General features: G+C 35.8%; 1 protein-coding gene across 2 annotated transcripts; it reads right to left on the bottom strand.

Annotated features, from left to right (window-relative positions):
* Positions 1 to 258: 258 nt before the first annotated feature.
* Positions 259 to 16,870, bottom strand: scn2b (sodium voltage-gated channel beta subunit 2). 2 transcript variants are annotated; one of them, XM_005803352.2, is made up of 6 exons: positions 16,616 to 16,870; positions 8,533 to 8,693; positions 8,224 to 8,440; positions 6,308 to 6,500; positions 5,286 to 5,342; positions 259 to 5,121 (listed from the first exon to the last, which is right to left on the bottom strand). In XM_005803352.2, exons 1-5 carry the CDS (start codon positions 16,689 to 16,691, stop codon positions 5,330 to 5,332), a joined length of 660 nt encoding a protein of 219 aa, XP_005803409.1. In that variant the 5' UTR covers positions 16,692 to 16,870; the 3' UTR covers positions 259 to 5,121; positions 5,286 to 5,329. The 2 variants fall into 2 exon arrangements, with proteins under 2 accessions (XP_005803409.1, XP_023207403.1); XM_023351635.1 differs by lacking the exons at positions 259 to 5,121; positions 5,286 to 5,342 and having other exon boundaries at positions 6,304 to 6,500.
* Positions 16,871 to 17,518: the final 648 nt, after the last annotated feature.

Raw genomic sequence — 17,518 nt, 5'->3', positions numbered from 1 at the left:
AGGATAGTTAGCTTAATACTGAACATCATGAGTATCATGAGAAACTAGTGGTGTGTTTGTAACAATACATGATCACGGGAATGTTTCTTAATCTTCATTCTAATTATGTGATGGAACTTATTCAGAAGCAGCACAAGTCAAGCATTTGACACCTTGGTGTCAAGTGACATTCAAAGTGAAAATAAAAAATAGTTTGTGGAAATTCATTGCCAGAGATGAGATACAATAATACAAAACCAAAAAATTTTATCGTAGTAATAATATTTTATCTTTTATTTTTTTATTTCTTTCTGCATGGAAATACAAGACATCCCATCATAAACAGTATGGTATATGACATCATACAGCCATTATAGACAATCGTTTACTCCACATAATATTCTGCCATCCCCAGCTGACCTACAGAACATGCGTGGATACACTGGAAGCGATGTCCTCAAGCTAACACAAATTGGAGTTTTTCCTACTGAAACAACTCTGCAGAAACGGTTCAACATGTCAACAAATCACAGCTCTGTACTGATTGCTAACAGCTCAGTTGTCTAATGTTAATTAGATGTATTTGAAAACTGCATGTAATTAAGACTATATCAATGTTATACCATAATGTGCAAATTTAAATACATACGTTCAACCCACTTTTCAAGTAATAGATTTTCCCAACCTTTTCTACTATTGTTTTTACATAAAAATAGGGGGGGAAGAAAGCTGCTCTCTTTTATTGTGTACAGTTCTGTTGTTTTTTGTATTGCACTCATAGATTTTCTCTCCATGGAAAAGTGTGTTCTCTTCCTGTAAAAAAAACAGCTCCAAAATGACTTATTATTAAACTCCAAACTTCACCTCACCCCAAGAAAACAAGAAATCACTGAGATTCAGCTAATAAGCAAGTGACATCAACAAGATACCATATAGTTCCAGGATGATTCTAATGGAACAACAGTTGATATTTCATAAAGTCACTAAATATAATAGCTGGGTGTACCAGCTATTAAACTACTTGTCTTTATTTCTATACTTAGAGGAGTGGCTTCGTAATAAAAACATTTAGAATCTATCAATCAAGGAAGCTAGGATTATTTTAATCTTAGCTACTGAACTCTTGTTTTTTTTCTCCCTTAGAACTGCAGTTCAAGTTTTTCAAATCTAACAGTAAAGTTTAAACTATCTGCTCTTTTGCAAATCCAGTTTCCCCTGGCTCACATTTTCTTGCCAGCTGAACTTCACAAGTATTTTATACATTTCTGATTTTTTGCAATGAATCTCATTTTATTTCAGTCTTTAAAAAATAAATAAACAATATAGCTCATAGGATTTTTTAAATATTTTCAAATATATTCAGTTTCATAGGTAACAGTTACAAGAGGCAAACTAATCACAATAAAGTGCACATAAGTTACTGACACGAAATTATGTGTGCAGCTAATGCATGTCAAAAAAATAAATAATATATTTACAAAGAGTGATAAACTGCACCACTGACTGCTGAAGCAAACATGCTGTGACTCACATCGCTATGTGTCTGTATATCAAAAAGAAGTGTTGTTATCTTCATATTAGATATTTCTTTTGATATGTGGAATGTGACATGCATTTATGGCAGTGCTTTAAAATGTGCATGCTTCAGCTGCGAAAACAATAAATTTTACTAGCTTTGGTGGATAATTAAATCTCACAGATAAGCAGGTTTATTAGCACTACACTGTCTTTCCAGTCAGTTAATCAACAGAATGTAAAACATTTTGTTGTTCATCATTTGGTATTGTTTTGTAAAATTACCACTGCTAGTACTAAGATCTTATGGGTCCCTGATATGCATTGTTATTACTAAATAACCGTTCTTTATGTGTCTTTATTTCCTGACCTTTATAAAATTTTACGACATTTATTAACGCCATTATGAAACATGATTGTGGGCGCAATTTAAATTTTTTTGTTTGATATGTTTCTGGCTGGCAAAAAAAAGTAATCTGGTTTTGAATATTTCACTTTATCTGACACTACATATTTCTCCTTCCTGGAAGAACAAATGAGAATAATTTTGAGTGAAATGATAACGTGACTGTTAAATTCAGTGAACCTCCAGGTAATAGTATAGTAAGTTTATATTCTAAAGTTGTTTTGTTCTTTAAATAACTGTGTAAAATCAGTTTTGTCACATACAAATGTGTCTTTTCTAAGGAACTCTTGTAAAGTTCTGCAAAAAGGCCTAAAATAAATGCATCTTTTGTTGCAGTAGCATCTGTCATAGAAAGGTTTGTAAAAGTCATATCTTTAATTTTAGTCATTTATATGAAGGGAGGTAAATAGTTGTTTTTGACAAAATCACTAGTCCAAAGAAAGTCAGACACTATGTACATGTTAATTAGTTGTGTGAGTGATGGAAAAAAAAAACGTTTTAATCATAAATGTTAATGTTTTCAATTGGCTAAATTCAAGAGACCGAAATCAAGCCTTTCAACAACAATCACCCTTTGTCATTAAACAAAAAATACATATCACTCTGTTCACACTCAAATACAGTAGAGGATCTGACATCCATTTAGCCCGTTTCTCTTCTGAACTTATTGAAATACCAAAATATTTTAAATAAGAATCGTTTGGACTCTATCAGAAAGTTAAAAATTGGTTCTCATTGGGTCTCACAAAGCACAGAAACAATTTACTGTACACAAAAGAATCTTTCTTCCACGGATACCACAATCTAAATCCCAGAGAACATCTGTGGGGTAGAGTTAGTTCATGAGAAGCAATAATTTTACCAACATTTCTTCTGCCTGAAAGTTAATGTTTCAGAGTGGCTCAGCCAGAGACTCAATTTAAATCTGATATTAAAGGGAGCTCAAGATTACAGTGATAACTTGAGGTTCATTACTAAAGATGAATGGTCAAAATGCCTTGTAAAAAGATGGACAGTATTTATAGGAATCATCTTTTAGACTGTTTTGTTATATTTTGAGAGAGCTTTTTTTTGTTTAGTATCATAAATAAAGTTCATATCTAAATTTGCAATTAGTGTTAATAACTTAACTGTATTTACTACTATGGGAATAATCCTATAATATGTTTCCCACTGCATCCATGTATTCAAAATAGAGGTTGTTTTTGTCAGTGCAAGGTCATATTCCTGCAGGAAAAGCTCATTTTCTTCTAGACTTCATATAAAACTTTACAAGACAGGCAACACATTTGTCCAGATCTATAGCTCCTTTTATAAAATAATTACCCTAACTTTAAGGGAATTTTTTGTGTGGTGGGTTTAGGCAATGATGTAATAATATAAAATAATAAATAATAATAATCTTCACCAGAAATATCATAGACATTGTTCTGCTGGTTGTATTAAATCTGATAAAGTGCTCTGAACCACAACTCATATAATATCAACCAGGTCACTTATTACATAAAAAGCATTAATGTATCATTAACCTCTGAATGAACATTAACAAAGGCAATTAATAAAAAGTGACAATGAAAGAAGACAGTGCATACAGGTCCAAAAAGTTTTAGTCTCTTCCTATTATTGCTTCTTTCCCACTGACTGTAGTAACGTCATTAAAATGCCACCTTTGAAGCTCCTATATTAGACACAGTGCACCTCTGGAGTTTTTCTGTGCTCTTTTAAAATTATTTTTATTTTTTAAATATCTAAAAAAGGTAAGAAGTCTATTTCACTTAAACAATTTAAAGACTCAAAGATAAAGGTGAGAGTGCAAAGAGCGTACCAAATCACTAACTTGATTAAATGTGATGCAAATGTGATTAGCTGTATTTGTGCTTTTTCCACTGTGACAACAAATTGTTTCCTCTCAAAAGGCCAAATGAATAAAGGCATCCGATTTGTCAAAAGTTCACAATTGTTGGAATGTTCGAGAATAATCTCTGGCTCAGACATAAGTAGACATTACTGGCACACAAACATAGTTTGGCTGAGCTGTCAAGCAGCTGCTGACCGGCTGTAATTACAGCCGGTCAGCAATACTAACGCTAACTGCATTAGCTATGACTAGACATGAACTGAAAAAAGCTTAGCTGAGCACAATGTAGGATCCCTTGGGCTTATATTATGTAAATTCAAAATATCAACATTTTGCCTTCATAAGCCTATCACCAGACATTGGTAAGATTACAGCTTTCGATGTTTTTATTTGTTCTCCTTAAAATTGCAATACGATCTAAAATTTGAGGTTGAAAACAGTTTATGGTAACATGAAGTGCCATTTTTACCACCAATAATCTTTTAGCCCGATTTGTAAACCTCTATTTTTGTTCTGAAGTACTTGTGAAATTTGTCTTATCTGAACAGCAGTGCTTCTGGATAAAAATAAATCTTGGTTTTCTTCATTTGGCTTGATCTATCCTGAACCTTACCTGAACGTAATGCCTCAGACTCTGCTGTAAACTTTGAGTACCATAAAATAAAGAACAATAAATAAATATATACATTGTAATTTTTTAGCCAAAAGATATGTTATTTCTGTGTTATTGCATTCTAGTGACTTTTAACCGGCTTTGAGTCCTCAAACACTATTTTCTTGAATTTGACTCAAATTACCCTACAGCCAAGGTGATTTATGCATATGCATCGACTATTAACAGTCGATGCATATGCAACACATACCAAAAATCATATTGGAACCATCTAGTGGTTGGAAGTTTGTATATCTAATTTAGCTAATTTGGGAATGAAATACCAAAATGTGTAAAATGTAACATTACCAGACTACTGTAGTGTAGGCTGGAAAAATCAAAGGAAGAGCAAAAATATTGTCATGTTGAAATGTCATTTGTAAATTCTAACTTATCGAGTATTGACCTGACAATGGTGGGAAAGAGGATGTGGAAATATCAGGAAATGCATTATTATTGTTGATGAAATCTTGGATGTATAGATAAACTAATTCAGGAGTTTTTAGTCCATGATTAAAGGAAGAAAGCCAAAAACAGCCATTTCATTGATGAATATGTACATGTACACCAATACATTCAGTCCTTACAAACACAAGATTTTCTCTCTTTTGTGCTTGTGACACACAAAGACAGACACATGCAAATAGGTTTGGCCAGTGAGATGATTCAAGCAGTGGTTACTATAGTTTCAGAAGGAGGTGGTGCACAGCTCTGAAATAAAAAAAGAGAAGAGAAAGAACATTATGATTTTAGAAACCAATTCATATAGGTACAACGTCGGCATGCACAAACCTCAAGATAAAACCCAAATTAGGAAAAATAAGTTACTGCTCAATTAAAAAACTCATCTTGATATGTTTATTACATCTATTTACCAAAACAAGGAGCAGGAAGTCAAAGATCCAGAGACTGGTTCGGACTACTGTGGTAATCTGAAATAAAGTAAAAGAGAAGGAAAACATGACATTTTAGCAGTAAGTGTTAAACTTAGGAAAGTGTTTTTTTCTGTACAATGAAAGTTAAACCATACATATTACTTTCAGACCCAAGTTCCACTGTCAAATTTTAAAAAATATATAACGTCACTTTTTGTTTACACAGTGGCAAAATTTGGTTAAAAAGAGTCTACATAAATTCATTAAATTTGTTTTGTACTTTTTTAGACATACTGATCAATCAGATCCCTTGAGCAACAGTCATTCAAATGTATTAAACAGTCATACACAGATATATCCAGGCAGTACATCAACAAATGGCAGAGGGATAAACTGAAATTGAACCAGCAACTCTCCTATTTAAACACCACTACTCATCCCGTTGAGCCACCGTCAACTCAACATGATAAGGATGTGCAATGTTTGCAAACTATAGCTGAGATGTTGTTCATAAGAAACATGGAGGCTAACTAAATCTGACTTTCAGTGTTTTTATTTGGTTGTGTTTGGAAAGAATGTAGGGCTACTGTGTTTTACAAAATGTTTAATTCTGCATTAAACTTTTAACATTGTCACTTTACAAGGAAAAGGAGTTAAATTGCAAAGTCAAATGCTTTTTAAAGTTCTATGAAATATATACAGAATTTTTATAACAACTAAACGTAGCATAGGTACATGATTTGCTACAAAATAGCACTTTGTGCCTGAAGAGTACATAATACTTCCCCTTTAAGCTTCTATACGTATCTAATCTGATATACAGTAGAACTAATGGTTGTCCTGGCTTAGAGTGCGCACAGCTGAATTACATTTTTAAGTAGCAAATCCACATAGAGCAGGTGCTGCTGAACCACAATAGATTTGATTATGGCACTAACAGATTTGATGGATTAAAAGCTTCTTCTTTGACAATGAAGCTGCTTCAGTTTTTAAATTAAAAATGTTATGTTCTGATTTCTTACTTGGTTCCCTCCTCTGCAACAGCTTCAGGCTCGAGCTTTCCCTCCTCTTCCATCTTTTCCTCTGAAATCAGTTCTTGCTTCCGATGTCGGCGAAGACATTTCACCACCACCATTGAAAGGATTAGCAGAGCTAAAGCTCCCCCCACTGATGCCCCAATAGCAACAGCAATGGTTGAATCTCTTGGAGGGGGAACTGAGAGAAGGAGAGGAGAGAGTTAACTTTTCTTGCAGACAAAGAATGGAGTCAAGTGCAGCGCTCGCTAAAAGCTCTGATTAAACAAGTGGAAAGAAAGTGCTGTTGAGTTAGCCTGTATATGATGTGGGTTGTGTGTGTGTATGTGTGTGGAAGAGCAGGAGTGATGCACGAAATTCAACTTCTTGTTAGTCATTAATAAGTAAAAAGCTGACTCATCACAAGTAGATCTCAACTCTCCAGGAAAACAGACACATTCAGACACTAATGTTATTTGAATTGCATGTATACACATGAAAATTATTCTGTCATGGAAAATGTAAAGTAATGTTTTGTACCCGTCTGCAGCAAACAAAACAGACGCTGTTTATAAGCGTCTGTACAAAACAGACGCGTTTGGTCAAATGCGACCAAGTTTGAAAGGTCACATTTGAAAACTTGCAGTCCAGTGGAAAAGTATTGGCTCCTTAATGATTTTATCAGCTTTTGCTTTCAATCATAATTAAATGTTTTGATTATCAAAAAAAAGCCATATGACATAATCAATATGCATATGGTAATTTCTATAAATAAAATATCCAAACCAAGCTGATCCTATGTTCAACAGCAATTGCTACATCATCCTAAATTGACAACTAGCATAAACTAGCTGTTTACAGGAATAAACAGCCTGTTTAAGAATATGCCAAAGCAACTCTATCAAAGCAAGGCCATTCTAAAGCCTTGTTTTTTTTTACAGCCATCCAGGGGTAGATGTGTGAGTGTGGTGCCATTCACTGGTTAGTTCTTGATGCACTCTGAAGTGGTCATTTTTGTAGGCCAGCCATTCTTCTTAAAGATCACCATTGTTCCAGATTTTCTTCATTTATGCATAATGTTTCTGAATGTGGTTTGCTGGAGTTCCACAACCTCTGAAATAACATTACAACTCTTCCCAGTTTGATAGATGTAAGCTCACATTTTCGTATATTGGGAGATGTTATGTTGCTTTTTGAAATCTTTTATCTCACTTCAGATCACTTAAACAGGATCTGTTTAAATTAAATCTTAATTCCAGTAACAAGACTTGGGTAAGTCTTATGAAATGAATTTGATAATAACAGGAAGGCACAGAAGGTCAGGTTAGTTTGGATAGCTTTTGTCCTTCAAAGAGTCCATCATTCATAAACTGCTTTGTGTACTTAGTCTTATTATGTTTGTTTGATATTGAAATGTAATCCTACAAAAAAATCTTTAAAAGGGTACATTTTTTTTATTATCACTGTACAAATGAAATACCTCAGAACGTAAATTTAACTTTTTTTTAGGTTTGACATCTTCTAAAAATGCAGTTTTGCCACTCTTGCAATGTACAAACATTTATTGCATGAACCACAAAAATATGTCCTGCAGAGCCATAGTTTATGACCTAGGTGTTAAGATGAACAAAGTTAGAGGTGTAAAGGTGATATGTGAAAACAAAATTAATTTTAGAAATGAATTTTAAGAGTATTTTTTCCTCTAATTATTACATATAGTCACCATACATGGATAAAAACCATAGAATGAGGCCAGATGTTTTTTTATTGTCACTTAGGCTCAATAATTGTCTACATCAAGCAGTGATAGTTGGAGATACAAACCACTGCCCATGTTGTTTTATGTCATTAGCTGAAAAGTATGGAAACAGTTAAACAGGGTTATGCTTTATGTATTTACAGAAGAATATTATGTCACATCTTACGTTCTGTGACAACATTGAAGTTAATGACACCATGTCCTTGGATGCGATCTGGGGGGTTCCTCACATAACAGTTGTAAAGCCCCTCGTCCTCCAGTTGAACGTCCTGTAGTGTGATCGATAAGTCATTCTTCTCCAGGTTACCAGAAAACACAACCCTGTCTCCAAACCGGTTTGAAGGTACTGGTTGCATTCCTTTATTCTTATCATAAGTCATGAACTAAGGGAAAAGAAAGTGTGGCTTAAATGCAGGTTTAAGTTTTGAAGGCAAGTATTCTTGGTATTAATGTATTTAAGGATTTGGCAGCTCACCTTTTCCTCTGTATTGTTTAGGGTCTCTTGGTAAGTCCAATTCATAGCAAACTTGGTCCGGTCAATCTTGTAGCAGGAAGTGAAGGTGCAGGGGATTGTGACAGTTGTCCCATTGAGTGCATTGATGTAACTGGACACTAAAACATCCATGCTCGAACAACCTGTTTTAAAAACAAATGACATCAATGATTCAAATAAGAGTAAAATATTTCTTAAACTAGTGGCCTTTTTAAAAATGAAGATTTTGATTTTAAACCCATAGTTCAGCCATCGTAACATAAAGCTTATGTTGAATTGGGCCTGGTTGGCCAGTTCTGCAGAACAGTGAACTTGCAGGATACTGCCCATCAGCCATCAGGTGTGAGGCAAGGTACGCTGTGAGATGAATGGCAGGCAGGCCCACAAATGCACTCAGATGAAAGTGGAGTATGCTGGAATGTAACTGGAAGCCAGAATGTAAAGAACATATAGTACAAATTCACTGCAGAAAAACCTTAGTCAATATTTTTACTGGCAAAATCTAACTTAAATTAAACAAAGAATGACTGATTGTCTTTAGTGCTTTTTCACAATGTAGCAAAAGTGAAGTAATTGTTTTCTTCCTTTTACTCTTCAGACACAAGGAATGGTCGAGCATAGGTGGTAAGTAGGATAAATTTTATTTTTCATCACATCATCATGAGGCAAATGTTAAATAGCCTTTAAACCTGGACAAGATGAAGCGATTAGGTCTTATTCAGTAAGATGTGAATCTTAACACATATTGTGTGGAGCTTCAGAAGCATGGTTCATCCTTGTGAACAAATATACAAATACAAAATAGTCTCTGGGGATTAACAAACTTCCCAACTTAAGTGTTCAGGAGAACCCCAAGCACACTCGAACTGAAAGAAAGATGTGTTTAACATGATATCATTTATATATCGTTATTTATTAAGTAATGATATCCAAGATATTTTATGTGACCCAAACCTCTGCATGCCAATTCAAGATTACCTGTGATAATAGAAGTAATTACTAACAGTAATTGAGATTATTGTTAGCTGTACAAGTTTGTTCCTCTACTGAAAGCCTTTTGTCTCATCACAGACCTCCTCACAACCCCCACCTCACTCCAGCCCATGTTCTCTCAGCTGTGTTGTTTGTGTGCGATGGGACTCTGCACCAATCTCTCCTCTGCAGTCGAGTGTTTCTGGCTCCCTTCCCACAGCTGCTGCACCACTCATAAGCCTGCATCTCTGCACCACACAGTCAGACAACCCACTACCCCCCATCTCCACCCACTCGAAGTATATAGAGTTTACACATGCACACGCCTTCATACGTGATGGGTCAGGGCACTTTAGAGGACTCTAACACACAAACACACATGCATACAGTTCACCCTCTAGGTCTGCATCATCAGCAGTGAGCTCACCTCTCTAAATGTGCTATGTCAATGTCATCTTTGCAAACAAGCCTACATGTACACACACCTCACAGTGATGCATTAAAGCAAACACCTCTGTCAGTGCACTGCACAAAGTGAAGTGCTGCAAACATATGTGCCCTTGTTACAGTCAGTTTAGTTCAGCTATACAGCACGAGAAACCTTTTGGTTCAGACTCCTGCTGACTCAGCAGTCATGTGGCTAGTAAAAAAGGGAGGCAAATGCAGAGACTTCCTAACATGAAATACTGCAGTGAGGCCCCCTCATGTGGCTCCTCCCTCCCTCTGCCTCTCCCTTTTTACTCTCCCCATCTTCGTCCACCTTCCTTTCCTCGTCTCACCTCCATCCTGAAAGCTTTCTAAAGCCCTCAGCCCTCTCACTCCATTAGCATCTGAACTTTCCAGAACTCCCTACGTTTCTTTAGCTTATGCATTTCTAAAATGTTCAGTTGTATCAGAAGACAGGTCTGTAACATGTTGTTTTTTTCCCCTTTCACATCAGGATTTTCATAGTAAGGGATTCCACTAATAATGATGTTTGTTTTTTTTCATTTGAGACAGCATATTTTGAGTTGGTTCTTCTTTATGCTTCATAATTGGAAAAGGTCAGAAAAAGACTGCCTGGTGGTGCCTCTGGACTTTTTGGTACAAGGACACAGGACCCTAAATGAAGTGGGAAGCTGGAAACTCAACAGCAGTTTACCTCCACTCAACTCAGTCATTGGAAGTGATGTTCACTTCCAATGAAATTCACAGACCTCTGTATGCTTCAAATTATGAAGAGGGTTAACCCCTGGATTTTTCTAATCAGCCTCTTTGAAGCCATTTCAGGCTGGGGCTTACAGTTGAAACTGAAAGGGTACATATAAAAATCAAATAAAAAGACACAGAAATCTTTTTTTCTTTGCTATATGAAGTTAAATCACCATAACCTTTCTTGTTTTAGGTAAGTTAGAATTATCTAAATTATTTAGATTTGCCAAATGCCACAATAATGAGAGAATGACTACATCAGAGGTTTATTTCTCAATGGTTTCAAAATCAGAAGTTTGCATACAGAATGGTAACTATATTTTTAAGCAATCAATTGAAGATGTCATGGCTTTGGAAGTTAACTAATAAAATGGAGGCATACCTCTGAATGTCTTTTAAAGTCACATCTCAAACAAACTGCTTTTGACATAGTAGGATATTAAATCGTTAGCTTCTGTGTCCCAGAGATGAATGTGTTTTAGACTGAAATATGCAAATCAACCCCAGAACAAAAGTCAAAGACCTTGTGAAGATGCTGTCTGAAGCTGATGAGACAGCATCATTATCCACAGTGAAGTGTGTCCCTTCCTGACATGGCCTGAAAGACCACTCAGCAAGGAAGAACACATTACTCCAAGGGAAAGACTGCAATTGGATGCATTTACATTTGTTGCTCAAAATGTTCATTAATCCACAGCATTCTACTCCAGCAAAAAAAGTAAAGGAAAATTAAAGTTTAGCTAATTGTATATTTTCACTCACATAAAACCAGAGAAGTTTGGTCATATTTAACTTCAGACGTTGAGAAAAGAAGGCGCTTGTGTCTTTTTATTTGATGTAAGTAATCTTGTGGTTTCAACTGTACATGCTTTCTATTTTCTGTTTATGTTTTCTGTCAGAATCAACATGGAAAAGAGGTTTGAACACAACCTGCAGGTGTTATGCCTCTGAAGTGATGACAAATAGTCTGCACAAACAGCTGGCTGGCATATTTGAAGCAAATATATTGGTTCAAATTGGTGCGTCATCACTTTGTGATATTTGCAGATACTGGACAGGTTGCAGTAAAGTATGCAGAGACAGAATAAATCACTCCACCTGTATTTTCATCAGTAGCAGTGACATATGAGGACAGCACAAAACTGTTCTGATGAAATATGCACCCATTGTGTTTAATTCTTTAGTACTCAAGTTGTCCGACATAATTTAAGTGTAACATCCTACTTTTGTTTACAAAAAGTTGTTTTTATATATTTTTTCCGTAGTTTAAAATATTACTTATTGTACTGCATTGTACTTAAAGACTAGGAGTTTAAAACAACTTAACTTCACAATAAACATTTTCACCAGTGTTTGATTCGGTCTTTAGCCTTTTTAAACAGACTGCTAGATCACACAAGAAGATATATTCAAAATATACCAGGCTTGTGTTCCTGGAAGTTACTCTGACTAAAGAGCTTCAATATACAGTATATATCTATATGTCCCTGACCATTACAGAGACACATATGAGCCTTGGAGCAAGTTGATAATTCAACAGACAATGTCAATTATTTAAATGTAGGCAATTAGGGGTGGTGAGGACCTGAGTGCTTTAACCTAACACCAAAAATACCCAAATCGCATCTATGCTGGCCTTGTTGTACATATAAAACCGGCTAAAGTTTGGACACACCTTCTAATTCAATGGGTTTTCTTTATTTTCATGACTATTTATAAGGCAAGAAATCCCACTTATTAACCTGACAGGGCACCTATGAAGTGAAAACCATTTCAGGTGACGACCTCTTGAAGCTCATCAAGAAAATGCAGAGTGTGTGCAAAGCAGTAATCACAGCAAAAGGTTGCTACTTTGAAGAAACTAGAATATAAGGGCTATTTTCAATTGTTTTACACTTTTTTGTTTAGTGCATATTTCCACATGTGTTATTCATAGTTTTGATGCCTTCAGTGTGAATCTACAATGTCAATAATCATGAAAATAAAGGAAACTCATTGAATTAAAAGGTGTGTCCAAACTTTTGGTCTGTACTGTGTGTATATATATATATATATATATATATATATATATATATATATATATATATATATATATATATATATATATATATATATATATATTGGAAACAATTTTAGATATCGACTGATATGAAATGTTTGTACTGTGATACATTTGTCAGTCATATCGACCAGTCCTAGTCTTTAGTTATCTCTACTACGGAGAAAACTCATACATCTTCTACATTGCAACACCCAGAGGCCAGTGCACACACAAAAAATCAGATTTTTGGTGATTACCAAGGAGGTATGAAACAGAGAACTCATTTGGGGTATTTTTACTATACAACAGGCTAAATCTCAAACCCTTTTAAAATATTAATACAAAAAGTTCAGGTAAGGTATGCATCACTCTGTATGTTACCACAGTGTTGGGGAGGCAACAGCGAAGGCACAAACAAGGCCTCATTTTCACGCTGACTTAGTTTTTACCATGTCAATAACAACTAAACAGAATTTGTTTAAAGCAATAAGAAGTTTCTGCCAAAGGCACGCCATGTCCCCTTAAGCATACTATGCATTATTGACAACCATGTCTGATGGTGCTAGTCATACATTCTAGATATTAAAGGGTGCACTTTACAACAATACAGCTTTAAAGTTCAAACAAGCAGCATAGTGTTCAGAGTCAAGGAGCATGCCTTTGTGTGAACTGTTTAGAGCAAGTTAATGTCATTCTGTTTGCCTGGCGTTTATGTTGCTTTTTAAAAATGTGATATGAATAACTACAGGAAGCAAATTCTTTGTTTTGTTTTTAAATACATTTCCACAAGTTACACCATTACTTCCAGCATCATGCAGAACCCCCTCTCTGGTGTAGACATCTTCCAGCTATCCTCTAATTTCCAATTTCAGGTATAAGTTCCTACGTCCTGCTAAAAATAAATGGCTATGATGAATAGGAACTACAAAAATACTTCCATGACATATGAAAAGTGCATAGTTCCCAATGATGTGAAAATATGCTGAGTGACTTGCTGTTATGAATAGTTATTGACTGTGCCAATGTTTTTGAGCTGCTGCCCTCTAGTGTATTGTCTGAGGAATTGTGACTCTGCAGTTTCTAAGCGAAGTTTAGATGATGACCATGAAAAACAAATTCATCCAACAGTTTTGCCATCAGCCACTTTGATTTCTGACTACAGGCAATACTAAAACTTTGGTGTTGTTTGAATTATGTTATTGAAATGCCTAGACAGAATTATAAAGGAATACCCTGAATAATTAAAGCGATGTGTTCATTCATTGAAGATGAATAAACAGTTTTGCTTGTTGAATGATAGCTGCCTTCGGTTGTGCACGAGGCTGTAAACTCACTGGGTACTCCTTAAAATATTAGAATAAATTGCCTAACTGCATTGTTTTCTTCAGCTAAATTATGTTGCCCAAAGCAGAGTAAAAGTAAAAGATTTAGAAGTGTTTTTAAAGCACTCAAGCACCTCAGGACAAGCCGAATAATAGGAAACACAAATTAAAACACTAAACATAAACAGTTACACAGGAACAGGCAGTCACAGGGAACAAGCAATCTCAGATAGGTTTAAGTTTGGATTTGAACAGAGTATCAATATTGTCTGGAGGGAGATAATTCCAGAATTTGGGAGCAGAGCTTTGTCTCGCTCTGCTGAATAGAGAAGGAAGCCCTAAAGCTGTACAAATATGAATGAGATCTAAAAAGTAGGGAGGAACAAAGTTATGATGAATAACCTTGAATGCATACAGGAAATTGTTGAAATGTATACTGAATTTGACAAAGAGCCAGTGGACCTGCTGTAAGACTGAGGTCATGTAGTGAAAAGAGGGAGTTTTATTAATGATGCGTGCTGTTGAGGATAATACCCTGACTTTTCATCTCAGGTGAGGGGAGAATGTAGAACTATCAAGTGATTGGTAGAAACTGTCACCTTTGGATATTACAAATTTGATTCCGACATGGAGGATCTCAGCTTCATCGCTATTTAGCTTAAGGAAGTTGGAGAAGAACCAGGATTGTACTTCAGATAAGCAGGAGGTTGGGGAAGAGAGTGGGAGTGTGGCATTTGGCTTTACATGAAAGAGGGAGCTGGTATCTACCACAATGGGAGATATTTCTATTCTAATATTGTCTGAAGCGTAACATTTATTTAACTGTTACACAGAATTGCCAAAAGGAAGATTGATAAAGACTAGTGGTCCCAGGATAGAGCCCTGGGGCACACCGGTTGGGACAGGGGAAGGATGGGAACAAAAGAACATCAGTTGAATGGAGTGTAGCTGGAGAGCTAGGAATGAAAGTAATCAAGGAGCGGCAAGCAATGCCAATTGAAAATAATCTGTGGACAAGGATGGAGTGAGAAATTGTATCCAAGGTCACACTCAGATCCAGGAGGATGATAATAGAAGGTAGACCACAGCTACCAGCAGGAGACTGTTGATTTTTATGAGGGCAGTTTCGGTATGGGAGATGGAAACCAGAATTGACATGTTCATAAATGTGAGTGTAGGTATGTTAAAGCCAATGTTTCCCCCAGTGTATTAAAAGCCTGATGGCCTGCCAGGCTTGTAATACAAGTCAAAAAAATGATCTTCTTAATATAAATTTGCAGAATGCATGAGTAGTGGTGTATTGGTATTGCAGGAAAAAGTTTGCAGTGAGCATATTTTCTTTAAGGATCATCTTTGCAGGAAACACTGACGTTCTTTTTGGAGGCAAACAAAAGTGGAAGAACAGATTTCTCCATACCCACCACAGCAATCTCTTTTATGGAAACTCTTTTACCACTGTATAAAAAGTGAGAAGTTGGGTTTAAGGAGATAAATAAGTCCTAGCTATTAGAATACAACATAAATTATGCCACATCTGCAGGTATTTGAGCAGGGAGTAAGTCAAGGAACATGAAACCTGTAGTTGTTACAGGGTATAATGTTTGTCAAGTTAGAAAATGCTTTCCTTAAGGTTTTCTCCTATTTCTGCCATGAAAGTCATAAAATTGAGAAGGCCTTTTAAAATGTGTTGAAGATGGCAGTCCTGATGTCAATTAAGAAGTGAAGGACAGACTGAACAGAAAAGTCAGTAATAACCTTTAGTGGAAAAGAAACCTGTCAAACTGCTCAAATTGGCGATAGCAAGCACAGAAAAATGAAAAAGTGTAAGATTGGAGACTTGTAATCTGCCTAATGCAAACTAACTGACATGCAGTCAATTTAAAGGATTTAATGTTGATTTCTCTAATTTTCATATATTAATTCTGTGCAAACAGAGTGGTCATTGAGTGGTCATTTTGTGCTTAGCAGTAGTCTTATCTAAGTTGGGCTCCCTAGCAAAATGTGTGTGTGGCCCCATTCAGCCATGGTCTGGCCCTGGCTAAACATGCAGAGTAATAACACACAGCAAGTGTGTTGTTGCGTTGCTTCATCCCATTGTGTGTTTCTATGCAACAGCAGTGGATTCATATTCAGTTATGTTAGAAAACAACATTACACAAGTATGTTTTGCCATGCTGTGCGTCACAATTGCATTTAAACGCGGTGCAACTGCAAGACTAAATAAAGATGTGATTTATGCATATGGACCTTGATTAGGGTCAGAAATCAGCTCAGTTGAGCAATGGAGGGGAAACTGGGTTTTAATGTTTGGCCTTGTCGGTTAATTAAATAAAATGGCTTCATTCGGTTGCATTGTCTTATGTTGCATTTACCCTCACCCCATCCATCTATCCATCTGTTGTCTCCACATAGCCTTCTAATGAAACACACAATCAAATATCAGTGAAAAAAAAACAATGATCACGCCATCGTATTGACTGATTGATCCGCTAATTATCGGCGTCGGGATGTGAAATGCTTTTCTGTTTTTGCGTCTTACCAGAGAGCGAGAGCAGCAGCAGCAGCGCGCTCACCAGCTGAACGCCAGACCTCATCTCCTGCTCGGGCGAAGACATTTTATTATCCTTCCCCTTAAAATCCTGTTATGTGATTGGAAAAATTAAAAACTAAATATACCCCCCCAAGACTGATCTTGGTATGCGCGTTTAAATGCTAAAAAAAAACCCTGTAATTTATTTTTCGAGGCAGAACATGGCTGGCAGTGTCTGTAGCCTTGGAACGGTTGATCTTATGGTTGTCGGTCCGTTACCTGATGGAGAACAGAAGCGAGAGCAGATGCTAAGATGGAGAATGTCTCCTCCTGGAGGTCGGAAATATTTTTTTTGAGAAATTGTTTGTGTGCTTCTACACCATACAACTGAAAATAAGAAAATAATTTATGTTATTGTAATCTTATGTTTTTCCCTTGACTTTTCCGGAACTCTGTGTGACAGAATGTATCTGGTCTTTAGGCAGAAATTTACATTTTCTTCACGGGAAAACAAAAATAATTAATTAAATGTCACATAATAATATTTTGCCTATTAATAATATTTACATTCTATTCTGACGTCCTAGACGAACATCATGGTGGCTGCCCTACGAATTTTGAACAGATATGGTTAATAAAACAAAATATTTTCCTGAGAGATTTTTTGTGGCAATAGTGTAATAGTGAGTTTTCACATTACACAACACAGAAGAAGAGCTTAGCAAGATGGCACACATCTGTGGGTATGTTGAGAGATATATCCATAGATGTTCTCCAATTAAAATTAATTATGAATTAACATATCAGAAGCATAAAATCAATAACATCATAAAAATGTCTAAATATAATTTTCAGATCATGTCATTTTCAGAATATCATAGTTCAGCAAAGTCATACAGTAGAAGAGGTGCG

This window comes from Xiphophorus maculatus, chromosome 18 (assembly GCF_002775205.1).
Source record: "Xiphophorus maculatus strain JP 163 A chromosome 18, X_maculatus-5.0-male, whole genome shotgun sequence".
Classification (NCBI taxonomy): domain Eukaryota; kingdom Metazoa; phylum Chordata; class Actinopteri; order Cyprinodontiformes; family Poeciliidae; genus Xiphophorus; species Xiphophorus maculatus.
This window is presented reverse-complemented; position numbering and strand designations above follow the sequence as displayed.